This window comes from Protopterus annectens, chromosome 4.part0 (genome assembly GCF_019279795.1).
Source record: "Protopterus annectens isolate FY-2018-M chromosome 4.part0, PAN1.0, whole genome shotgun sequence".
Classification (NCBI taxonomy): Eukaryota; Metazoa; Chordata; order Ceratodontiformes; family Protopteridae; genus Protopterus; species Protopterus annectens.
This window is the reverse complement of record NC_056733.1, coordinates 517,053,639-517,080,804: the sequence shown is the minus strand read 5'-3', so window position 1 is coordinate 517,080,804 and position 27,166 is coordinate 517,053,639. Positions and strand designations below refer to the sequence as shown.

The 27,166-nt window shown below is 39.0% G+C and overlaps 1 protein-coding gene across 1 annotated transcript in view; it reads left to right on the top strand.

The window, feature by feature from the left end:
- The window catches only part of RASAL1 (RAS protein activator like 1), a 1,855,221-nt gene that overhangs the window by 550,833 nt on the left and 1,277,222 nt on the right, over window positions 1-27,166 (top strand). Inside the window, exon 4 of the mRNA XM_044068436.1 lies at window positions 14,736-14,797. Within this exon, the coding sequence (XP_043924371.1) occupies window positions 14,736-14,797 (62 nt within the window). The remainder of the gene's footprint in view (window positions 1-14,735; window positions 14,798-27,166) is intronic.

The following is a 27,166-nucleotide window of genomic DNA, read 5'->3' as shown; positions in this document are numbered from 1 at the left end:
CATATTTATGAAAACAGCCTGTGATACTATTCTCAATGGCATAAATGTGTTCAGGATACTGTTGATAAGTTCTGTAATATTATTAACCTCTGCATTAATAAACACATGCTGATAAGATACAAATGCACAGGTAAAATCAACAAAAACAAAACAAAAACAACTTTGATGGAATTACAGAATTCATGAAACATGCAACAGAAAAAGGGAGTCCATTTATGCTTTAGAAGTTGACCTAAAAATAACTTAGACTACTAAATTTTCTTATTTACTTCAGCTCATCTTTGGTCTCATAGGTTAAAAGAAAGAATAATACTTACACCGGAATACTGAAATGGAAAATTGTTAATGTAACATGCTGTCAATAAATACAGAACTATTTATTTATTTATTTATTTTCATTTGTTAACCCGGTTGGTCCAACTGAGCCAAAGGCCCATTTTCAGTTGAGACCGAAGGAGAAAAGCTTCAATTACAATTACAGACATTCCAAAAAAAAAAAAACAGTAATTAATAGAAAGACTAAAAATTACAACAGTAATTTTTTTTTTCTCAAATGATTTTTATTTTGATGAAATAACACAATTTAATACAACAGTAATATTGACAAGAAATATTTACATAAAATTAAATAAACAAAAACAAAATATTTATATATAAGTTTCAAAAAATCCAATACAATAGTGGCAGGATAAACCCTGAGTAGGAATATTTACAAGAACCCGATTGTAGATAAACTGTAAACTGGAGTGTTAGAAGAGCAAGAAAGAAAGGCGGATAAAAAGACAGAGAAAAACTTAAAGTAATCAAAAACATTCCATATAGAATGCAGGCTTGCATTTTCAGCCTTATAACAACACACTTGAGAAAGAAATTGATAACATTTCTTACTAGAATGAACCATAAGACTTAAATCTGAGTTGTTCACAAAGGCTCCAGGAACTGTTTGGATATATATGAAAGTTTTTGACTAGATTGTACCACCTGGGGGAGCTAATACTTCATCTAATGAACCTTCTTCTTTCGGCTTTTCCCGGTTATGGGTCACCACAGCAGATCACCTTTCTGCTCATGATTGGCAGTGGAGTTTTATGGTGTCGAGTTGCCAGCCCAGCACCCAACCTTCCACAGAAGGCACACACACACTCACACCTAGGGTCAATGTAGAGTGTCCAATCCATCTACAGCATGTCTTTGGGATGTGGGAGAAAACCGGAGCATCCAGAGGAAACCCACACGACCACAGGGAAGACATGCAGACTCCACACAGAAGGCACCCCAGCCGAGGATCGAATCGGAGAACCTCTTGTTGTGAGGCAGCAGCACTAACCGCTGCACCACCATGGCTGCCCACCTGATCTAATGAACCTAATACTGAAAATGTGTACATTTATTTAATTTTAAATATGTTAATCATGCTGATGAGCTGCCCCCAGGGTCTTTTTCACCATGCTCTGGGGATCTAGCTGAGCTTACAACAGAAGTAACTAGCAGACTATATTTACATATGTACAAAATTATCAGAACAATAAGGTTACAAATATATAAAAGATAAAGAGAACATTGAGGCAAAACAACAACAAACAATATGATATATAGTTCACTCATAAGGACTGACTATTGCAACCACTGAACATAACAATATATGGTTGTTGTAATTCTTCATTGAGAGGATAACCGTTTTTTCTGAAGCAGCTACATCTCTATACCTTTGGAAGAGAGTGTTTGAGCTTACCTTGGAATGCTAATAAGAGTTTTGATGTCTCACTTTAGTGGGAGTTTATTACAACAAATTGGTGTTGTTCCTTAGATGGAAAATGCTTTTTCACCAATAATAATTTTAAATGTGATTTCATTACAGTAAAGGTGTCATCATTATATTTTCCCAGATCATAAGATGGTGTTCTTATTGTTAGTTTTTGAGGCCAATGAGGGAATATTTATTTTCATTTATTACCTTATTGAGAAAGGAGGCCTCCAGCTGAATTGCTCTTTTCAGCTCTTCTAGTGATTTGATTTTTGAAACATGTGACAATGATGGGTTCTTCTTTCTGCTAGGTATATAAAGTGAAATAGATTTCAGTAATGGAAAAAATGTGGCAGATACATTACCCAATGCCTTCCAAGATTGTGGGATCTTCTTCTTTCGGCTGCTCCCGTTAGGGGTCACCACAGCGGATCAACTGTTTCCATGTCTTCCTGTCCTCTGCATCATGCTCTGTCACACCAACCACCTGCATGTCCTCTCTCACCACATCCATAAACCTTATCTTAGGCCTTCCTCTTTTCCTGTTACCTGGCAGCTTCATCCTTAGCATCTTTTTCCCAATATACTCTGCATCCCTCCTCAGCACATGTCCAAACCAACATAATCATGCATCTCTGGCTTTGTCTCCAAACCTTCCAACCTGGGCTGACCCTCCAATATACCTATTCCTAATCCTGTCCATCCTCGTCACATCCAGTGCAAATCTTAACATCTTCAACTCTGCCATGTCAAGCTCTGACTCCTAACTTTTTGTCAATGCCACTGTCTCCAACCCATATAACATAACTGGTCTCACTACCCTCTTGTAGACCTTCCCTTTCACTCTTACTGGTACTCGTATGTCACAAATCACTCCCAACACTCTTCTCCACCCACTCCATCCTGCCTGTACTCTCTTCTTCACCTCTCTTCCACACTCACCATTACTCTGAACTGTTGATCCCAAGTACTTAAACTCATCCAACTTCTCCACCTCTACTCCCTGCATCCTTACCATTCCTCTATCCTCCCTCTCATTCACACACATATATTCTGTCTTAGTCCTGCTGACCTTCATTCCTCTTCTCTCTAGAGCATATCTCCACCTATCCATGGTCTCCTCCACCTGTTCCCTACTATCACTACAGATCACAATGTCATCTGCAAACATCATAGTCCATGGGGACTCCTGTCTGATCTCGTCTGTCAACCTGTCCTTCACCATTGCAAATAAGAAAGGGCTCAGAGCTGATCCTTGATATAATCCCACCTCCACCTTAAACGCATCCATCACTCCCACCGCAGACCTCACCGCTGTCACACTACCCTCGTACATATCCTGTACCACTCTTACATACTTCTCTGACGCTCCCGACTTCCTCATACAATACCACAAATCCTCTCTAGGCACCCTGTCATATGCTTTCTCTAAGTCCACAAAGACACAATGCAACTCCTTCTGACCTTCTCTGTACTTCTCCATCAACACTGTGAGAGCAAACATCGCATCTGTAGTGCTCATTCCTGGCATGAAACCATACTGCTGATCACTAATCATCACCTCCCTTCTTAACCTAGTTTCCTCTACTCTTTCCCATAACTTCATGCTGTGACTGATCAATTTAATCCCTCTGTAGTTACTACAGCACATCACCCTTATTCTTAAAAATCGGTACCAAAACACTTTTTCTACTTTCCTCAGGCATCCTATCAGTTTCCAAAAAGTCAGTCATTAACTTCCTTCAAAACCTAGCCTATGTATACAGAAATTATCAACTTAGGGTTATAGCAGTCACACTTTTTGAAGACTAGTACACTATAAAGTTCCTAGCCACATCACTGAATCTGCCATTCATCTACTCATTTTTCACCTACTCATTTTTCACTTGCCTGTCCCCTGACCTGACATCTAGTTCATAGGTTCATAGGTTCATACTAGGCTATCTGCCCGAGGGCATTTACAAGCATAGCCCATAGTTTTGTGGCTTACGCCACCTCTTTAGTATGGGGAACTATACCCATTATTTTGCTGTGCCTCTGTCGAGCAGTGACACTGAGGTAATCCCTGGGGTATATCTGCGATCTCCCATCCATTGGTCAAGATTTCTCTTGAACAAGGCCAGCGAGGTGCTCTGCCTCACATATACCAGGATTTTATTCCACAGCATAGGGAGTCTTTGGGTGATGAATCTATCCCTCCAGCATGTCCTATTAATAGTCGTGTCGAGGTTTAAGTCTCCCGCCCTTGTGGCTCTGACGGATCTAGATTTTTGAGGTGAAGCATATTCATCAAATCTGGGTTTGACATGGCCTTGTATGTTAGGCAAAGGTCACCTCTGAGCAAGCGGTGGCGACTGAATAGAGCTGGAGTTCTTTCAGTCGGGCAGCATAGGACAGATGTTTGAGACCCTTTATCCTTTTGGTGAGGAACTTTGTGGCCTCTCCAGCTGCTGCAAGTGTTGGGTCAGATACATTCCGAATGGGGCATTGTACTCAATCATTGGTCTGATGAGTGATGAGTATAGGGAGACTATGACCTCCCTTGATCTAGATGAGAATCCCTTCATGATAAGGTGGGCAATGTAGAAGGTCTTCCTAACTACTTTAGCTACATGGGTGTCGAATGACAGACTACTATCAACCTGGGTCCCCAGGTCCCTGATAACTTCTTCTGTGCTCAGTGGATTGCCACCTATTTGGTAGCTAGGGGTAACCTTGTTTTTCCCGAAGGGTATGACTATGCATTTTTTGGCATTTAACTTTAGGCCATGGCTCTGGCACCAGTTATCCATTTCTGTGAGACCCTTCTGAAGGATATCTGTGTCAGATGTGTTTTCTACTATGGCGCCCAGTTTGCAGTCATCTGCAAACTTTGTCAGCCATAACCCTCCTGTGTTTGCTTGTACTTGGAAAAGTAGATGCCAAACAAGAGTGGGCCCAGGACTGAGCCCTGTGGTACACCACTTGTGACAGGCTTTGAGTCTGACATGGCGCCAGCAACTCTGACCCTGTGGGTTCTGTCACTCAGCCAGTTTGCAACCCATCTTGTGATATATGGGTTAACATTTAAACTGATGAGTTTTTCAATGATACCCGAGTGGGGTATTGTATCGAAGGCCTTCGCCAGATCGAGGTAGGCTGTATGGACTGCCTTTCCCTCATCAATGGCTTTGGTGACTGTTTCGAAAAAGTCAACCAAGTTTAGAAGGCATGATCTGCCTTTGACAAAGCCAAACTGGGATGGATCCAAAGTCTGCAAATTCCCTATGTCTTTATTTATGAGGTCCATTATGATCCTCTCCATGGCTTTGCAGATAAGGCTTGTCAAGCTAATGGGCTGGTAATTTCCAGGGTTGGTGGAGGCACCGCCTTTGTGAAGTGGGACCACAGTTGCAGTGCGCCACTCCCTGGGTACATATCCAGAGGTAAGACTATGATTAAACAGCTGTCCTAGCTGTGGGTTTAATTCCTCGTTGAGTTCGTGGAGCACACAGCCGGGGACACCATCAGGTCCCATGGATGCTGTGTTTTTTGCTTTGGAGAGAGCAGTTCTCACTTGGGCGTTGGAGATGTTTGGGGGGCTGCAATCGCTTGGTATAGATATCTCTCCTTTTGGAGGGGAGGGGGGAGAGAAGTTTGCGCTGAACCTGTCAGCCAGTATGTTGGCAATGTCTGTAGGATCAGTAATCTTCACATCATTTTGAACTAGTTCTGAGCATATCTGGGAGTTTCCTCCCAGGTTTCTAACATAGCTAAAGAAGGCCTTATGATTGTCTTTTGAGTCTTTAGCTATTTTTCTCTCAAAATTTGCTTTGGATGATTTTATGAGAGCTCTTAGTTTTTTACTTATAGTGATCAAGGGTGTCTTACCTTTTAAGGATTTTGCTCTATCTTGTAGTAGCTTCCTCCTTTTGTTGTAGAGTTTGTTTATGGCTGGGGTCCACCAAACTGGACGCTTGCCTTTGGTACAAAGAGTCTTTGTTTTGCTTGGGATTGCCTTATCCATGCAGTCCTGCAGGTGCTGGTAGAAGGCATTTGTAAGTGATTCAGCGGCTTGAGTACTGTTTTCCGCCGGCTCGGGGCCTTAAAGGAGACCACACTAGTCTTTAGAAGTGTGAAGTCGGCTTCGAGAAGTTCTTTACTGTGGTCTTTTTATTTCAGGTGGGGTGGGATGAGGACCTCCAGCGAGATTAGTTTGTGATCTGATCTCACCAGTGAGGGGTATACTTCGGTGTTGAACATTGTGCTCCCATGTTCGTGATGATGAGATCAAGTATGTTTTCTCCTCTTGTGGGGATGGTGACTAGTTGTTCCATGGCATTTGAGTTTATGAATTCCAGGAACTTTTGGGCTAGGGTGTTTGGGCTTGAGTAGTGTTCCCAGTCTATATTAGGGTAATTGAAGTCACCTAGTATGATGGTGTTTGGTGATACATTTATCCCTCTAGTGTTTTCAGGAAGGCCATGTGAGGTTCCTGAGTTTGTGAGGGTGGCCTGTAACATGCTACAATTTGCAGAGCAGTCTTGCCTATGGTTAATTGCACCTGGATGGTCTCCGATGCATCGTGCATTGCCACCAGTCTTGAGGTGTGGGTGTCCTTGATGAATATGGATACCCCCCCTCCTTTCTTGGTATTGTCCGGATTTTGGGGCCGGAACGCATGATAAGAGGTAAAACCTGATAGTGCTGGGGTGCTCTCAGGAGCCTTGAACCAGGTTTCTGTCACTGCACAGACATCGATGTTCTCCATACTGAGAAGGGCCTCGAGTGCGTGCATTTTGAGATTTAGACTTCTGGCATTGAGCAGCATTACCCTTAGTCATAACCTGGACTAGGATTTTATTCCAGAGTGAAAGGAGCCTCTGGGTTATGAATCTGTCCCTCCAGCATGTCCTATTTATTTCACTGCTGAGGTTCAAGTCTCTCGAGCGCATAGCTCGATGGGATTTGGATTTTCTGAGGTGCAGCATGTCCATTAATTCCTGTATGCTGCCCTTGCAGGTCCATCCTTTTAAGGAGAGATCAACCTTTTGAGCTCCATACATCTTCCCAGAGACGTAGAAGATAAGTGCTGATAACAAGTGGTCATTAGCCACAAAAGTCCTTCTCTGTCTGTTCCTCTCTGTTGGAAATAAGCTGTATGCAAATCATGGTATTCCTGGTGCCTTTATATACTTAATGCCATTTTCAACATCTTCAAAAAGGCTCAGCTAACACTTGTACATTTTAGACTAGCCCTGTGATCTACACTAGAGGATGGCCATGTGGTAGAAAACCCTACTTCACCCCCCTAGGTTTATTTATTTATTTATTTGGTTTTCTTTATTGGGATTTTCTATGGAGGATGAGGGAGAAGGATTTGTTTATAATTTTAAACATATACAATTCTGTAAATTATAAGTACATCCTTAATAATATTCTTGACAGACATTTTAAGAAAATGTATTCCAACATGCAGTTTTACAACAACATAATATTTATTTTGCAAGTTATAAAACATTATTTAGTAAAGAATAATCAGAGCTTTGACAACTGTTGAATGACTTCACCTCAAATGCTGCTTCTGTTTTTGAAACCTTGCTTTTCAGCTTCATATTTAGGGTTATACCTATTCACCAACAGACTTGGCTTAAGTAGGTCTTACTTTATGAAATGGATACCTATGCAATGTACTTTTCTCCCAGCAGTATCCAAATCTAGACAGTGGAGGTCTAGAAACATAAGAGCAGTGATTAATTTAAAATCTACTGCCTATCCTCCGTTCATTGTTCAGGTTATATGTTAATACCCCATATCTTTCATATAAGTTTAGGTTTAGTTGGTTATTCCTTCAGCACAGTATGATCATATAAGACATATCAAGGCAAATAATTAAAACTGCTTTTAGAGATGTATTATATAGCATCATTATATGACATCAACAAAGTCTAGAAAGGACAAAAAAATCCAGTTTTTCTATACTTTTTATGTCCATTTTCCTCCCTACTATTATGATGCCATTAAGCCTGCTCCTCATGGACTCAAGCCTATTCATTCCTTACGGATGGGGGAATATTCCATCAGATTCCTTAGGGTTTGAGCTCTCTAGAGGTGTCAGCATACAGGCAGATATTGAGGTGTTTACTGTTCTCATGGCATTGCACCAAAGAAACCCTTTGTATGAATGACTTAACTCCATCCCTCTAAGTGTTACCTAGGGGGGGGTGAAGTAGGGTTTTCCACCACATGGCCATCCTCTAGTGGAGATCACATAGGTACATACATCACCATTGGGATTGCCTTTGCTCCTCTATCAGCCTGAGTCATGCTATCTTACTTGCAGACAAAAAAGACTGCCACTATTTGTGGCCATGGCCATGTCATCCTCATACAGATTCCCATCTTCCTGCCATGAGGGTCAGCCTTTAAGGGAAGAAGAATGTTAAAAAGTTTAGAAGCGAATCTTCTGCTGTCCTGACTCTGCTGGTCTTTTCTCCCAAGGTTGGAGAGAACCCAGAAACTCATCCAGCTTTGTTGTTAGAATCCTCTGCTGTGACTGGGTTGGAGGCCAGTGAGGATCTGGCTGGCAGCATATCTGGTGATGCTTTGCAGGCATCTGTTTTGAACTTTCAGGGGGAACCACAGTTGATTATTTCTGAGGGGCCTAGGGGTGTTCCGCAGATTTTAGTTGGGGAAGAAATTCATATTACAGTTATTGAATTTCTTCATTAAATTTTTTCCTGGTCAGAGCCGTCTAAATTTTATAGGGCGGATGTTCTTTTAAAGAAGAAATAAAAAAATGAAACCTGTTTCTCCTGCTTCTAGGGATCCACAGAATGAGTGGCAGGTCTTTATTCAGGGTTTGTTTAATACTTTACTGGAATTAAAACCTCCCCAGGGGGTTTCTGTTCCCATGCCCCCTTGGTCCCTTACTCCCCTTAAAAGGCCCAGGGAACATGATTCGTCTGAAGAGGAGTCAGATTCTGATGAGGAATCCCTTACTTACTCTTCCCAAATGTCTTCTCCTTTGGACTATGGGTCAGAGGAGGAGGAAGCTAATAGTCCTGATACTCCCTTTGAGGAAATTTTATTTGGGGACACAATCACCAGGACTATGGAATTTTTTAAATGGGATTGTGCTCAGGTATCTGACATCCATAAAAGGTACTATGAGTTGATGTAGATGGAATCTCCAAAACCTTCTGCTATTCCTCCTGTTTTGGCTGCTTTACTGGATGCTTTTTACAATTCCTCTAAAGCTTCTGATTCTGTCTGTCCTGTGCTCCTAAGAAGCCTGATAGATTTTATAGTGTGCCTGAGGATTGTGACTTTTTGTACAAATGTCCTGCTGCTGACCCCTCAGTGGTGTCTGTAGCCTCTGACAAGCCTTCTCAATTGTTTCCTTCTCCCAAGTTATTGCCTTCTGATAAAGACAGCAGAACCATGGAATGGCTAGGTAAGAAGGCTTATACCTCTGCTACTCTGGCTTTTAGGGCTAGTAACTGTCAGACCCATATGTTCAGGCATTTGTTGGCTCTTCTTTCTCAGGTGTGTCAGCCTATTTCTGATCTCTTAGACTCTGAGGGTAAAACTTTTGCTCTTTCCTTGTTAGGGGCTTCCTCTCAAGTGGTTCGTCATTCTATCAAGTGTAGTTATGATGCAGCAGATGCCTCTTCAGGCTGCTGGCTTTTGTTTCAGTGATGAGGAGGTATTTTTGGCTTAGGCTTCGACCTTTACCTGATGATATCAAGGCTAAGATGATGGATGCTCCTCTTGATAATAAACTTTTGTTTGGGGATGCAGCTACTTTTTTGTTTAAGTCCCTGCACTATCAGGCTATAACTCATTCCATACCTTTCGGCCACAGAACTTGGACCGAAGCTCCAAAGGTGGTGGTGTTTCCATATTCATAAAGGATGTGCACACCTCCAGACTGGTAGCCCAACATAACACATCAGAGATACTTCAGGTGCAGCTAACACTGGGTAAGACAGCAATTCAGGTCGTAGCATGCTATAGGTCCCCAACCATGACCCAAGACTCATAGTCCATGTTCCTAAGCACCCTGGAGAATATAAGAGTCCAACCTAACACTCTCATACTGGGTGACTTCAACTACCTCTCCATTAACTGGGAAAACTACTCATGTACCAATACACTTGCCAAACATTTCCTGGAATTCGATAATTCCAATGCCCTGGACCAGCTCATTCTTACCCCAACTAGAGGTAGCAACATCCTTGACCTGGTCATTACTAACATGGGTGACAGTTGCTCTGTACCAATAGTCAACTCCTCCCTGGTTAGATCCAATCACAAACTAATCACCTTGGAACCGCCCCCCCCCCCCGCAAAGGTAACCACCATCAAAAACTTCTCCAAAGCTAACTTTGGGTTCCTAAAAACAGAGGTGGCTAACTTCACAGCACCCATGCAATTGGAGAACAGCTGCATGACTGCCAAATCATACACTAATGCCCTGTATGAACACGTACATAAATGCATGGATCTCGCCATTCCCAATAGAACCAAGACGCTCTCCTCCAAAAAAGGAAGCCAATCTGGTGGTCCCCTGCCATAAACAAACTCTACAACAGAAGGAGGAAACTGATGCAAAATAAGGTGAAGTCCCAAGACTGGAAAAACTCTCTTATTAGCCTTAACAAAATGTTGAGATCCCTCATCAAATCCTCTAAAGTTAGCTATGAAAACATAATTGCAGCAGATATCAAAGACAACATCAAGGGCTTCTATAGTTATGTAAAGAATCTCCATGGCAATCCCCAGATTTGCTTGGAGCTGTTAAACAATGGCACCTCCTATACCGAGCCAACAGACATTGCCAATATACTGGCTGACAGATTCAGTGCCAACTTTACCCCTCTCTCCCCCATCAAAGGACCAATCACAATACCAGTAGATTGCCAGGCACCCAGTATTAGTGCTGCACAGGTTAAAAGAACACTGTCCAAGGCCAAGAATACAGCTTCTATGAGACCTGACAATATCCCTGGCTGTGTTCTACATGAAGTACAGAGTGAACTGGCACCTCACCTGTGTGCCTTGTTCAATCACAGCCTCACCTCAGGCTTTGTCCCTACCGAATGGCACACTACTACAGTCATCCCTCTCCACAAAGGAGGAGCGACTACAGACCCTGGGAACAATCGCCCCATTAGCCTGACAAGTCTGATATGCAAACCTATGGAACGAATCATCATGGATCTAATAAACAAAGATATAGGGAACCTCCAAACTCTGGATCCCACACAGTTTGATTTGTGAAGGTTAGATCATGCCTGCTCAACCTGGTTGACTTCTTTGAGTCAGTCACCAGAGCTGTGGATGAAAGCAAGGTGATTCCTACAGCCTACCTTGATGTGGCCAAGGCTACTATTCCTCACTCAGGAATCATAGCAAAACTCACTAAGCTAGACATCAACCCCTATATCACTAGGTGGGTTGCAAACTGGCTCACAGATAGAACCCACAGTGTGAAAGTAGCTGACTCCAGGTCAGACTGTTGACCAGTTACGAGTGGAGTCCAACAGTGTTCGGTCCTGGATCCTCTCCTGTTTGGTATCTACTTCTCTGAAGTTCAAGCCAACATGAAGGGACTCTGGCTGACAAAGTTCACAGACAATTGTAAGGTGGGAGCCATAATTAACTCCCCATGTGATGTTGACATCCTACAGAAAGGTCTCACTGAGACCAATGACTGGTGTCAGAAGCATGGCCTTAAGCTCAATGCCAAAAAATGTGTCATCATCCTCTTTGGGAAAAAAAAACAGTTCCCATAAATTACCACATCGATGTCAGTCCACTGAACACAGAAGGCGTCATAAGCGATCTGAGAACACAGGTTGACAGCAACCTCTCTTTTGACCACCACATTGCCACTGTGGTCAGAAAGTCCTTCTATGTGGCACATCTCATTACTAAGGGTTTTGCATCCAGGAAGAAAGAGATCATTGTCTTCTTCTACACTTCCTTCATTAGGCCAATCATCAAGTGCAATGCCCCATTTGGAGTGTACCTTACTAGACACCTACAACAACTGTAGAGGCCACAAAAATACCTCACAAAGAGGATCTTAGGCCTCAAACACTTGTTCTATAGGGACAGAATCAAAAAACTCCAACTATTCTCTGCCTCCTATCACCTACTTAGAGGCGATCTCTGCTTGACTTACAAAGTCATGTCTAACCCAGCTCTGTTAGAAATGCTACATCTAAAGAAATCCCAATCCCTCTGCACTACATGCTCCAGAGACCTCAACCTCATTACCACAATTAACAGAACAAGCTGGTAGTACAGGTTCATAAACCAGAGACTGCCCATGCAATGGAATAGACTTCTCATACATGTCAAGCGGAGTGCCTCACTAGCCCTCTTCAAGAGAAATGTTGATGAGTGAATGGGAAATAGAAAATTCACCCCAGGGATCACTCCAATGGCTCTACTTTACAGAGGCACTGGGAACTAAGGTTTGGTGGTACGATGCCAGAGTAATCCTATGGACTAGGCTTGTAAAGGCTCCAGAGCCATTAGCCTAGTGCACACCTATGAATGAAGGCCTTACAGGAACTCAAATGTCTGTCACTCTCCTGTACCTAAATTTTAGAGAAATTATCCCAATGAATCAGCCTTTGTTCACAGGCAAATTGGCCGTCTAAATAAGGGCAAAAAGAGTGGCAAGCAGGCACCTCCTACTAAGACTACTCAGATGTCATGGACTCAGAAGTTGTCCTTTCTTGACAAACCAGGTGCTATATGACTTTCTATCTCTTCCCAGCTACATTCTTCTTTTTCTCTTCCTGTTTGGCTTCAGATTACTCAGGATTCTTGGATTAGGTCCATCATTTGTCAGGGGTATTTCATGGTGTGGAAATCTTGTCCCTTTTTTATGGGCATTCCTCAGCTTCCTTGGGAACAACTTACTTTTTCCCAGAGGTTCTTTGAGACCTTTTGATTCAAGATGCTATATAAGAGGTTCCTATGTCCCAAAGGGAGACAGGGTTTTATTCCAGAATGTTTCCAGTATCCAGAAAAGAGGGTACTTGGAGACCAATTCTAGACCTGCCATCTAAATACTTTTCTGAAGATGCCCACCTTTAGGATGCTGCCCTTTCAGACTCTTTTTCATTTTTTGCTCCATGAGCTCTCTCAGGCCTATATGGTATCTCTAGGTCTCAAGGATGCTTACTGTCATATTTCAGTCCATCCCCTTTTCAGGAAGTTTTTGCATTTCTGTGTTGCTTCCTGGCATTTTCAGTTCTCTGCTTTACCCTTTGGCCTTTCTGTTGGCCCAAGGTTATTCAGCAAATGTCTCGATCCTGTGATTGTTTTTTGCAGGCTTTAGGGGTTGCAAATATTTGCTGATTCAGGAATCCTTTCCAGAGATCCTTTTTCAAAATCTTCATTTTGCCATTTCCCTTCTTCAGAGCCTGGGGATCAGAATAAATTTCAAAAAGTGTTCTCTGACTCCTTCTCAGGATTATGTCTTTCTGGGCTGCAGGATTCAGACGGTGCCCATGCTGGCATCCATACCTCTCAATTGCACAGGTTTTCACAGAATGTCCATATTTTTGCCTCATATTTTTGGTGCGTTCCTCGTAACATCTGCTCTTTTCTGGCAAATAACTGAGGATTGAATTCATTAAATAATGACAAACATTTGAGTTTAAGACTTCACATGCTTCAGAAAATTCATGCTAATGCAAAACCTAGTATTCTATCAACTTTCTAAGTTGGTAAGAGCAATATTTAAAATCTGTCCCTATTTGTCCCCCCAATCATTTTAGTCTTTGTCCAGATTTTTTCTTCTAAGAGGTTTGGATGTACGCATCCCTGCCTCCTCCAAAGGCTTTGACTCTCATTTACTTCTTTCTAACTCTTCTTCCTCTGGACTGCATTACAGCTAGGGAGTTTCTGAGAGCTCTAGGTTTCATGGCCTCCACCATGCCAATGCTGCCCCTGCCTATACTCCACATGAGAAAGTTTCAGTGGTTTCTGAAGTCAGTTTGGCTTCAACATGCACATCCTCTAGATTTTGTAGTTCCTCTTCTTCCTTGTCTCAAGCAAGAACTTCACTGGTGGATTCAGCAGTTGTCTATAAATCCAAGGCTCCATTTTCATCCCCTTCTTCCCTCTCAGGAACATTTCACAGATGGTTCAGATGTGGGACGGGGCTCCCTGAAGGTACAGGGGGTGTGGTCACCTTTTCAGCAGAAAAAGCACATCACTGTCAAAGAGATGAGAGGTCTTATGCTGGCTCTTCAGGCTTTTCATCGTCTTTTCTCTTGAGGACCTGTCAAGGTATTCACAGACAATACCACAGAGATGTGGTATATAAACAAAGAGGTAGGAACAAGATCTTAGCTTCTTTGCTGGTTGTTATTCTTGGTATGGGATCTTGCTGTCAAATATTAAGGGACTCTTCAGGCAGTTTATATCCCTTCAGGTCAAAAAATTGTGGCAGACACTCTGAGCAGGTTTTTAACTCAGTCCCATGAATGGATGCTTCACAAGGATGTGTTTCCGGGCAGTATTCATTCCCTCCCTCCTTCTCTCTAGGCCTTTTCCTTCCTGGATGTACTGGTTACCTCCTGGGTTTCCTTAGACTGGTGTTACCACTGGGGCAATCAGTTCTGAGGATGGTACATCTGGATGTCACCTTTATGCCCTATACTACATGAGGAGCATATGTGTGATGTTCTGTGCACCTTAAAGCAATAGTAGGCTTTTGTAGACTGGCTGGACATCAGGATTCCACAGTAGAGAATCCCATATGTTAAGAATACTGCAACAGTGAAGAAAAATACATATACTGTTATGTTAAGATTTTACACAACTGTACTTTCTTATGCTACAGTGATTTCAGTTCAAAGTTATACAACAAATCAGTAGTTTTGGTAGGACATGAAAGTAAGATATCTGTTTCATGGTCAGTTATTGTAAACACTTCATTATTTGCCATCTTCTTATGATGCATTTTTGTGCTTGTTTCTAGGCATGATGATGTCATTGGAAAGATCTCCCTTACCAAGGACTACCTCACAGTTTTTGCACCTGGTAAGTGTGTTTTCCTAATCCCACAAAGGAATATGCCTTGGAATTTCATGATTACTTAATGCTGGTAAAGGGAGTTGGAATAGGACCGTGACTGAGCTTACTGGTGTATATTGGAGTGCATGGGGATGTAGTCATGACCATTATAAAATTATACTTCTGAATCAGTCTGGTTAAATTAAGTTGTTTACATAAGGATGATCTGCATTTTTGGGACATATGGAACATGTTAGTTCTCCAAGCGTTTGTGTTCTCATCATTTCTTATTTATTTTCAGTGATTTATCCAAAAGTTTACCCATTTTAATTTGTTTTTTTTTTTAGATTAGTATTAATGTAACATACATGAACTGGATCTCTTTCTAGAGTGATTAGCTGCCTCTGCTTTGACGTGAGTCACTTATAACAGTATCTGGTAGCTTTCATGGTTACCACTAAATCAGTTGTCAAAAATGCAACTTACTCATAGCCTTGTAATATCAGAGTTTGTTTTATTAGACAGAGGATTACAGAGATCCTCTCCATAAATGTGGTTGTGGGTGTTTTTTTTTCCATTTAAGATTTCATTTCATCTTTTTATCCTGAATAAATGAGTTTTAGTCTCATGAATTATGATTAAGTAGATATTAGTCTTTGAAAATAGAACTACTTTATTATTGATTATAGCAAATAAGTAGGCATCAACAATCTCCCATGTACCCATGATTGCTGACCAAAGGCACAGCTTAGGTGACATGGTATCATGTTCTGAATGCTACTGTTGAACTTGTGCAAGGTGTCTCCTTTTGTTTATATTGTGGTGTTATTAATGCACATAATTCATTCTAAGGTTGTTACTAAAAAACTTCTGATCTGCTTTGGGGGCTAATTTAACTATTTTTCAGCTGCTGCTGCCTTTGGAAATATTAACAAACCAAATAGTACTGTAAACCACGAACAAAACCAAATTTGCAAGCACAAAAAAAATCCTCCAGGACCAAGGCTGAAATATGCCAATAGCAAACTTGAAATATTGAAGTCAAAGACCACTGGTACAGCAAATAATATCCTTTTATTCGCACACAGAGGATTTTGTCCCGTAAATAATGGAACTTCATCAGATAATACATTTTAAACAGGAAACCCTTTTAAAAGAAACCTTGACCAGTAAAAATACATCAATTAATATACACCCTTGCAAAATAACCAATAAAAACATTGGTTTAATCATACACCATAGGCTGTGTACATACAACCCTTATCCAATCAACATTCAACAACATTGATCAAAACAGAATACAAATCATCATACAACCGGATATGTTCATCCACTAAATTTTTGAACATACCCAAAATGGTCCACCCATTTTAAAATATATACAGACTATACATTATATAAAAACCTATATATGCGAACAATTAAATAAAACCTATATATGCGAACAATTAAATATCACACTCATTTCTAAATATTACACAATACAAATTCATTTATAGCCAAATTCATTAAACATGTTCTAGTTAGATTTATGCTTTAAAACTAAGTAATAAATAAATAGCCCAGTTAATATGAACAAACTTCAAACGTCACTCATCAAAACTCATTGCTGTTAGGTGGACAGTTTTATATAAAATCTACATTAACACAGCGCTATAGATCAAGACTTTCATATACCAGAACAGTACTTATTATAATATCTCAAATTCAGTGAGCTCATGTTATTCCCAAATATAAAAAACTGGCCGACCAATGCATCTCTGCACTAGAGCGGAACAAGCAATTGGCCTTTGATTTCATATAGATCATCACAAGATCTACAATAAACCTCCAATGCATCAAAAAATAAATATGTATAAGCATTATTGTGTCAGTAAATCTTTATTCTTAATTAACTACAATCGTGAAACAGGAACATTTATTTTCTAATTTATTTAAAAATGAGTTGCTAATTGACCAGTCAGATCATTTAGAACCATACAGTCACCAATAACTCGAAAGAAAGGGATGTAGCCATCGCATCTTAACCATGCACTTGGTGTTTGCTATTAGGCCAATGGAATCTTGTATAGAACACGCGGTAACCAATAGCATTAACTTCAACCAAAACATGTAAATGTATAATACACAAGACTGGGGCATGTACGCCTCCTCAAAGCTCCATTTTTAACTGGTTCATATTTGACCAATTGTCTGGCCTATTTGATCTTAACTGCCAATGACTTACAGGTTACATACCATAACTGAGGCATATACACCTCCTTAAAGCTCTATTTTTTACTGGTTCATATTTAACCAATCACCTGGCGAATTTGGGCTTAACTACCAATAACTTGCAGGTTACATAGCCCTATACAATGCACAGAATGGGCTAGGCTCTGCCTGTGTGATCGCATAAAAAAACAATCATCAACACATTTGTTATTTATTTATTTATTTTATTTATTTAACATTTGTTGACCGGGAAAGTCCGACTAGGTTCCACATATCCTGTTTTCAGCGGAGGCCCGGGGAGAAACACTCCAGAAACATGTCTTTAGAATGTGGGAGGAAACCGGAGTACCCGGAGGAAACCCACGCCAACGCAGGGAGAACATGCAAACTCCACACAGAAGGCACCCCAGCCAAGAATTGAACCGGAGAACCTCTTGCTGTGAGGCGACAGCATTAACCGCTGCACCACTGCACCACCCGCAGTTATTTCATTCATTTAATAATAAATGATCCCTAATCAGCCTAATAGGTCATCTATAACATTACATTTACCAATAACCCTAAAATAGGGAATATGGTCACCGTGCCTAACTTATATATAAAGTTTACAGTATTACACCAATAAAATCCTGTATATAAGTGCGATAACCAATCAGATTGTCTTAAACTCTAATCTATAAGTAAGCAACTTTATACTAGGGCATATGCACCTCTTCATGCTACATTCTTAAATAGTTAATATTTTGCCAATACTCCTGCAAGTTTAGACCTATTATTAATAACACTAAAATAAATGACCATACTCACTATACCAAATAAGTGCTAAATCACCTAACTAGTCACGCTTACAGTCTATATCATCCAAAATCTTTAAAAGATATATATATATATATATATATATATATCATGTACAGAAAGATTTTTAAAAGGAACATTTACAGGCTATATCCTAGCCAGATAAGACAGATTTGTTATTAGGCCTATGATGTCACCTATTAAAGAGCAATAACAAAACTGGTTCCTATCAAGCTACAGAACCTGGGCAATAACAAGACCAGGATATATAACCAGCTCTTCCTACTCCTATATTTGAACAATTAATATTGGTCAATGGAAAAACATCTTTAAACATAATAACCATAACTATCAGATATACAATTATATTAAATATAGGGGGTATGACCACTTATTATCAAACTTGCCTCCCAATAGTTGTTAATATCCCAATAACATTGCATATTGCAGCTCACTAGCCAATAGCAGTCCAGAAAATGCTTAACTAGAATGACTGATGGTAACTCCTATAATAGCTTTCATATAACAATAATTCAACATAAATTTCATATTCTCTATTAGAAAAAAAGAAAAAAATCACTTACTTACTTCAAAGAAAAAGGTTATTTTATTATATATATTATCTTACATCCAGTAATATAAAATTTAAACATTTACATTTAAGACCAAATATTACCTGGAAATTGCTTTCAATTTAAGCAAACTTATAACTGAAGCTGCTTCATTTAATCCTGGCCAGAAATGTGCAACAAGATGCAATTGCCAAGATAGTTCGGCTTTTTCAATGAGTAATGACCAGGCACCCCCTCTATTTGATTCCGAAAGAGTTTGTAACACTATAAATTTAAAACAGTGACTATTATTTTCTAAAATGTGTCTATATAGAGCATTGTTTTTTTTAGAACGAATATCAGATAAGTGCTCACTAATTCTATGTTTTAGTTTCCGTTCAGTCTTGCCCACATAAGAACATGGGCAAGTTGAACATTTAGCACAATAAACAACCTTTTTGGGGTTGCAACATGGTTTGCCCCTAATATGTATAGTTTGATGATTAATAGTGACTTGGCTTATTGTTAGACTATATTGCAAAAAACACAAGTTCCACATTTGGTCATACACTCCTTATTGGACAACCTTTTATGGTATTCAAAAATATTTTTCAGATTAAGACTTCTTTTAAAGACAGTAGTAGGTTTGTCACCTAATCGGCTTCTAAATTTAGAATCATTCTATCAGGACATCCCAGTTTTTCTTGAAAATATGCCTAAAAGCATAACTATCATCACTAAAAGCTGTAATAAAGGCACTAGTATAGGCATTATTTTCTTATATAGCAGAAGACTCACAATTATCATCAGTAATCTCTGATGAAATATTAGACAAATTTTTTTTATTTGAATCCAAGCTCATTACATTCAATGGTTCTAAAATGGAAGGATCTGTATTCAACAGAGGTTGGAAATGACCTTTAATTCTTTTTTCTTTTACTTCTGATATAAGTTCAAGAATAAAAAGCTCAGGATATCCTCGATTCAAGAACATAGCTTTTAAAAATTAGCATTCTTCAACAAAATCTAACCAGTCTGTAACCATATGAGCAGCTCTGACTAATTGTCCTTTGACAATAGCTCTTTTTTGGAATGTTGGATGATTACTTTGAAAATGAAGAAACAAATTTGAGTAAGTGGGCTTACGATATATTTTTGCTAACAGTTTGTGATTTATGTTGTCTTTCTTTAATAATACATCTAAATAGGCAATTTGCACATAATCAATTACATGAGTAAACTGAAGAAAACTGGTTATATTATTAATGTAGGAAATAAAAGAATCAATTTCACTGTTGTCACCAGACCATAAAATAAAAATATCATCTTGGTATCTCAAGTACAAATCACCATAGGAAAAATAAGATGAATTTAATAAATATTTATATTCCTACATTAACATTACAATATTAGCGTATAGCCCACAACATGCAGAGCCCATGGCAATACCATCTTGTTGTAAATATATTTCCTTTTCATATAAGATAAAATTAGATTTTAATACCAAACCTAGCAAAAGTTCATATATATTAATATGATCTTGCGATAGTCCTTTCTGACCTAGGAATTCCCTAAACCATTCTTCCCCAATGGAATGTGGGATAGTGGTATACAAGTCTTTAATATCAGTCATAATAAAAGTCCAGTTACTATTGTAGGGAAGACCATTTAACCTTTTAAGGAAATCCCATGAATCAATACAGACATATGGTTTAGTGTAGACGATGTTCTTTAACTCTGAATCTAAAAATGTTGCTATAGGTTGATTAATAGATCCCCTAGCGTCTACTATAGGGCGCATCGGGGGTTGATGTATATCCTTATGTAATTTCGGAAGACCAAAAATGGTAGATGTAATAGGAAAAATCAACATTTAAAAATTGTATTGATAGATATTGATTGCACCTTCAAGAAATAAATCATAGATATAACTGTGAATTCTGTCATATACAGTGTAAATTTCATTAATTGAACTCTCTTTATATGTATCAGAATTGAGAAGATTTTTCATTTTTATCACATAATCACATCTATCGATAACAACAAGACCCCCACCTTTATCCGGCTTAATAAACCATACTTGTGAGTTATCTCTCAAACATTCCAGAACAGCACGTTCATTCATACTAAGATTGTCATGAAAACACTTATTCTTTCCAGTATATATACCTCTAATATCAAGCTTCCGCATATTTTGCAACAACATCAAAGTGGGATGAGGTGGGGGATTGTATATGCCAGCTACTCTTAAAGGATTACTGACATATACATCATTTAAAAACATTGAGCGTAAATTTAACTTACAGACATACAGTCTCAAGTCCATCAATGTCTGTACATAATTCATACGTTTAGAAGGAACAAAAGTCCATCCTTTGGGAAAAAGATTGTACATGTGGGTGGAAATTTCCAAGGATGAAAAATGATAAACTTTGAAGTCACCTTTAGTGTTTGTGGAAATTTGTAGCACTAGCAATCTGAAGTCATCATTTTTAGGTCCAAAAACTATTTGATCTAGTTCCTCCTGCTCCAGTTCTGCGGACCTTTGCCTCTCTGGTTCTTCCATGACCCTCTGTTCAACTCCACACCTTTCATTGGATACTTTTGCTGCCCAGAGTTCTGGTGACTCTGGTTCTTCAGATGCTCCGAACGCCTTGGAACAATGGCTTGTTGGTTTCCTAAAAAATCTTTGGTGTCATCCAGATTGTCATTATGCCAATCAATGTTAGCTTTGTTATTATTATGCCTATTAAGTATGTGTCTTGATTTGTTAGACCATGTTTGTGAACTTGGAGGAACTGGATAGGCAGTATTATTACCATAGGCTTCCATGTCTCTTGTTAATTTCTTCATCTTCCTTGTTTTTATCACATTCATCTGTTCTTCTACAGACCATAATATTCGAGCATACTCAAATTGATTATCAGAAAAGCCAAGATCTTGAATGATGGAATTGTTCAGCACCAAAATGTCTTTAGTAAGCGTTTCAATGGTATTATTATTGAACTTGATAACCAAGTCCATATATTCAAATCCATGTTTGTCGAAACATTGAAGATTTTCTTTGTGAAATGGTGAATTTTCAATCAATCCCATAGGGAAACGCCATAAACGCAAGTCTTTCGGCACAATCTGTCTTTTAATACACTCTCTGAAATAATCTGAGTCCATCTATAACTTTTTTGATTTGTAACATGCATCGATCAAATTCTGATAACTTGTCACATACACTTTGGTTGACAGTAATTGATTCATGACTGAACGTGGTCGAACACTTTAAAAATTCTTTAAAGTTAACAGTCTGAAAGTTGTTAGACTGGTTGAGGCAATTAGAAAGAACACTAATTCCTGGCCCCCTACTCATGTCAGTGTCTGTATTTAATATTTGCGATAGTTGGTTACCTGACTGAGTACTTGTTCCATTTCCTTTTTGCAATGAGGAATTTGGAATTCTGTATGTAGAAAGCTGAGAAAGATGCGAGGTTTGTGATGTCTGCTGAAAAAGCGGTAAATGTTCAAGTTTGCCCATCCTTTGATTAAGTTGCTGTATTAAAGTAGTCAGTTAACCCAACAAAGTTTCCAAGGGTGTCTGCATCACTGGGGAAGAAGAGTCCATGCTGGCACATGAAAAAAAAACAACAAACCAAATAGTACTATAAACCACGAACAAAACCAAGGTTGCAAGCACGAAAAAATTCCTCTAGGACCAAGGCTAAAATACGCCAATAGCAAACTTGAAATATTGAAGTCAAAGACCACTGGTACAGCACAAAATATCCTTTTACTCACACACAGAGGATTTTGTCCTGTAAATAATGGAACTTCATCAGATAATACATTTTAAAAAGTAAACCCTTTTAAAGAAACCTTGACCAAAAAAAATAACTCTGCTGTCCAAATCCTACAGTTCAGATTGCAACAGACTTACAGATTTCTTGTTGTTTTTAATAAGTAATTTTAATAACTGAAGCCCTATATTATTAAAAAATTAATTCAATTCAGTATAAAAAGGGGCATTTTCACAAATTCCAAATTTGGAAATTTATATAACCTCTGCCCCTTAGGAACCATTTTAGAGGAAATGCAGTATTCAAAACAAAGGCTATCATGCATCAGTCATACAGTATATGGGGTAATTGTTGATTGTCACATGATTAATCAGATGATTTTTTAAAGGTATTTATGCAAAAGCACTAAATTAAAGTACTGTATGGAATTGTCAGTGCCTGGTGTTTTATTTGTACTGGCATATACATTACATCTGTCACCTAGCTGTAATGGTGACATTGAGTCATATTGTGCCTTTAGGAACCTACGAACATCTCAGATTTGTTTTAGGCTGGGTGAATCAATGTGATAACTGATGTTCATTTGTTGCTGTAGAACACCAGCTAATCCCTTTGTGTACCTGATTAATGGTTGCCTTCTTCACTAGATGATGGCTCCATAGCCATGAGGGATCCCTCTTGATCCTTCTGGTCTTCCACAAACATCTCAATTTTTTCTTAAATTCGATGACACATCTTGTACATGACACACAGCTATATAATCTGCACCCAAAATCACATAAAAAAACACACCTTAATTCAGTTGAAGCATCGTGAGGCTTCCCCGTTTGCTTCATCTTGACAATCTGAGTGTTCCACATTGCTGAGCCAGAACTGCAACTACATCCATTCTCAGAGCTGAGTAGTGAGGTGACAGGTTGCCATGAGTACTACGGGGCACAATATAGTAATTTATAAATACAAGCACTTTCAGAAGAAACCTAAGCCATTTCAAACAGGCTACTCTTTTTTTCTGTTGCATTGATCCTTCCATTATTGCTATGAAAGTCATATGAATGTTATCTGAATATTACATAGTGGGATAACAAAATAGTCTATCCCTGATTGTATTATATTATGACAGAAAAGTACACCCCCTAATTATACTGTGTAGTGGTACAACACAGTAGTACATCTCTGATCGTATCACATAGCAGTACAACACATGGTGCGTCACTGATTGTGTCACACAATGGAATGACATAATAGTGAATCCCTGATTGTATTATACTGTGACACATGGTGTGTCACTGATTGTGTCACACAGTAGAATGACATAATAGTGTATTTCTGATTGTATTATATTGTGACACAACAGTGCATACCTAATTATACTGTACAGTAACACAACGCACACAGTAGTACATCTGATTGTATCACATAGCAGCACTGCACATGTTGCATCACTGACTGTGTCACGCAGTGGCGTGACATAATAGTGCATCCCTGATTGTATTATACTGTGACACAACAGTACATTCCTAATTATACTATACAGTGGTACAACACAGTAGTACATCTCTCATCATATCACATAGCAGCACAACACTGGGTACATCACTGACTGTGTCATATGGTGGCACAACATAATAGCACATCCCTGGCTGTTTGGAGAGACATGTCTGAAAGAACATGCACGGAGCACAGGCAGTCCAAAGAAATACTACAAAAATGATAAAAAAGCTGTAGAAAAGTTCATCTGAAGAAAGACTGAAATATTGTTCAAGATGCTCTTTACAAATGAAAAATAAAAGGGCTGGGAGGGCACAGGACTTACAGGACCCTAAAAAGGATTAGTAAGTGGGAGAAGAGCAGGAGGCAGAAGAATCTTCCTGAAAAGACAGCTGATGAAACATAGGAGATGTGATATGGAACCAACAAAGGCAAGTTTGATAAGAAGAAACTTGACCATGAGTAAAAACATGTCTTTGTTGGTGATGTTGTAAATGTTTGGGGAAAGTCTTTAGTGGTTGTAGATCCATAAATAGTGAAAAATTCAGAAATAATTGGGATGCAAATATGAGAACCATAAACAGTAAAATGGACTGTTACAGATATATCACTGTTTGTTGCATACTTGGACCATTTTCTGGAAAAGCAGTCAGTCTTCTGGAATAAAGATGAAACACATTGGGCTACCAAATAGACAGCATATGAGTGCAGAAGATAACTGTCAGTTTTGGGTTGCAAAACAACCACCCAATACATTAAATAGCTTTCTGAAAGCAGTACAAGTGGTAAGCTGCAAACATTTTTTTCTTTCTTGTAATTTTAAAGGAAAAAAGCTGAAATGTAAAACTGATAAGTGGAGCATAAGCATGTGTGTGTGTGTGTGTGTGTGTGTGTGTGTGTGTGTGTGTGTGTGTGTGTGTGTATATATATATATATATGTGTGTGTGTGTGTGTGTGTGTGTGTGTGTGTGTGTGTGTGTGTGTGTGTGTGTGTGTGTGTGTGTGTGTATATATATATATATATATATATATATATATATATATATATATATATATATATATATATATATATATATATATATATATATATATGTATGTATGTAGGTATTATATAGTCCTCATAAAGAGCTGCTGCTGTTTGTACACAGTTTTGTAGAGCATGCTGTGATAGACAGGAAAACGTTGTTTGTTTTTCCTATCATTTCACTGCTTTCAGTCGTTTCAAGCATGGTAAGCACTTTTTCTTGTGTTTCCAACATATTATCGAATTTTTAGCTAGTGGCTGTCTGGAAATATCTACAGTGGCTGCAGTGTTTTTCCATGCTTGCACTTGTCCAAAAGAGATACCAGTTTTTGTACTTGTTACAAGGAGGTAAAGCAGCAGTAACCTATTACTGTGAGTTCACCTGCTTCTTTGTTATAGACTACACTTGTAGTTTAGCTCAAACATAAACGGACAAAAGGCCCAGACTGTGTATCAGTTACTAAAGCATTTTGGCTGAGCAGAAGGAGCTGTCTTGAAAGTCACATGTGAATCCCTACTCCAAATATGAGAATGCATTAGCAGACAAGGCTCCACAGATGGACATGTCCCTACTCTAGATTCCAAAATTAGTACAGCTGAGAGGACCGGGGTAAGTATAAATTGGTGGTGCATGCCTGAAATGGCAGTTGTGCCCTGTGACGAACCCCTGTGAATGCAGAGAGAAGAGTATCCACAGTGATAATGTTCATCATAAGTATGACATCTGTCAGTCAAAGGGGTATTTAATTAAATGCTGTACTATACGATGTATTTCGTAAGTGGTGCTTCTTTAGAGTGACACTCCTGTGCATTGCATTGTCCAGTGTCGGTTGCTAACACTGAATGGGAACAGCTAGATAATTCTTTTCCTTTTCTTCTTTTCATTAAGCTTTATGATGAATGCATGCAGTAATGCTTTAGAAGTCCATGTACCTTCCCTCAGCACACTGTTTCTTAAGCATGCACCCTGCAGTTTGGTGTGAAGTCTACTGCAGACGTGTATATGATCGTGTCTTTGCGCCTCGTATTGCCCGTTTTGTGGCAGAGATTACAGTAATAAGTGTGTCAGCAGGTCCATTCCCCTACATTATACAGCCTAGATACATTAGAATTACTCTACAACTGTATCCCGGCTGTGGACCTCTCCTCACATATGCAGCCTTTTAACAATATGAATTGGACATGTTGCACTTGACTTGTGACCACACATGTAGATCCATACAGTGTACTGTATCTTCATATGTACCTTCCAGGTATACTGTTATAGGTTTACTCTAAACATATCATTGTGTGAACAGGTCAATTCTGCTAGTTGATTCAATATTTTTTATGTTATCTATGCACCCGTTTGTGTTGCCCCATGGGTTACTAACCAAAGGGAGGCCAAATCAGTAGAACTGGTTATTTGTTGACCACACGGACATGGTAGAGTTTATGGTATGCTTACAGTACTTCCTCTCCTACAGGCCACTGTACTGGATAGCAGGCACCTCTGTATGTGTATACAGGAAGGAGAAGCATTGCATATTTCCCATTGCAGTACTAGAGAGGATCTTAGTGATTTAATGCCTAGCGTGTGTGCATATATATGAACATATACAGTGGTGTAGAGCATTGTTGTTTCAGGTCTCTTATGTCCAGCATGACATTCTTAAATGTGTTTCCTGCTTGTGTGTTATAACTTACAATCTCCTCAAGCCTTATTAATTCTACATAATAGACTTCTGCCTTGTACACACTTAGATATATGTCACTATTACTTAGTATATACCATGCATATATAATGTTTGTCCTTTATGTACGGTATTTAGGAATTGCATTATGATACTTGGACACAGTGTGGCTTTTAGGGTACTAACTAGTGTTTACCATGACAGCTTTGATGTGACTGTCACACTCTTCTGTACAATTGTAGCTCCTAGCTTCATCACGGAGACAGTACTGTTCCCACATACTATTCCTTTATTCAGGTTCTGGAGTTGTGATTTCCTCACTGTGGATGGGTTCTCTTATACTGTGCTTATCTATTGGAATCTGGCCCAATGTGTGCAGGAACCATTTTAAGACTAAAGGGTAAAATTTTGTTGAAGGAGGGGGGAAATGGTGATATTGGCAATGCAGGTGAGATGAACTTCATGCAGGTAAGAAAATAAGGGTATTTATATGAGTACTTTAAAATATTATTAATTAAAGCCATTAAAGAAATGCTTTTTGTCAACAAATGGGCTAATCAGTAATTGCATCAGAAAACAAGTTATAGTGAGTCATTTTTATGTAAGGCAGGAGGCAAGTTGTGTACTGATTTATGCAGAGAAATGCTTTATATAAAGCAATATGTTTTATACATAATTATTTCTGATTATAATTGATTTCCCAAATAAAATTGAAACAATATATTAGCAAGGAAAAGCTCACTATTGATGTATACAGAAGTAATCGGAGTGATAGTTACATAAGGGCAATTTGTCTAATGGCATCACTACTGATTTTGCCTATTAAAAGATGACAATTACTGCTTTATAAGGAAACAGTG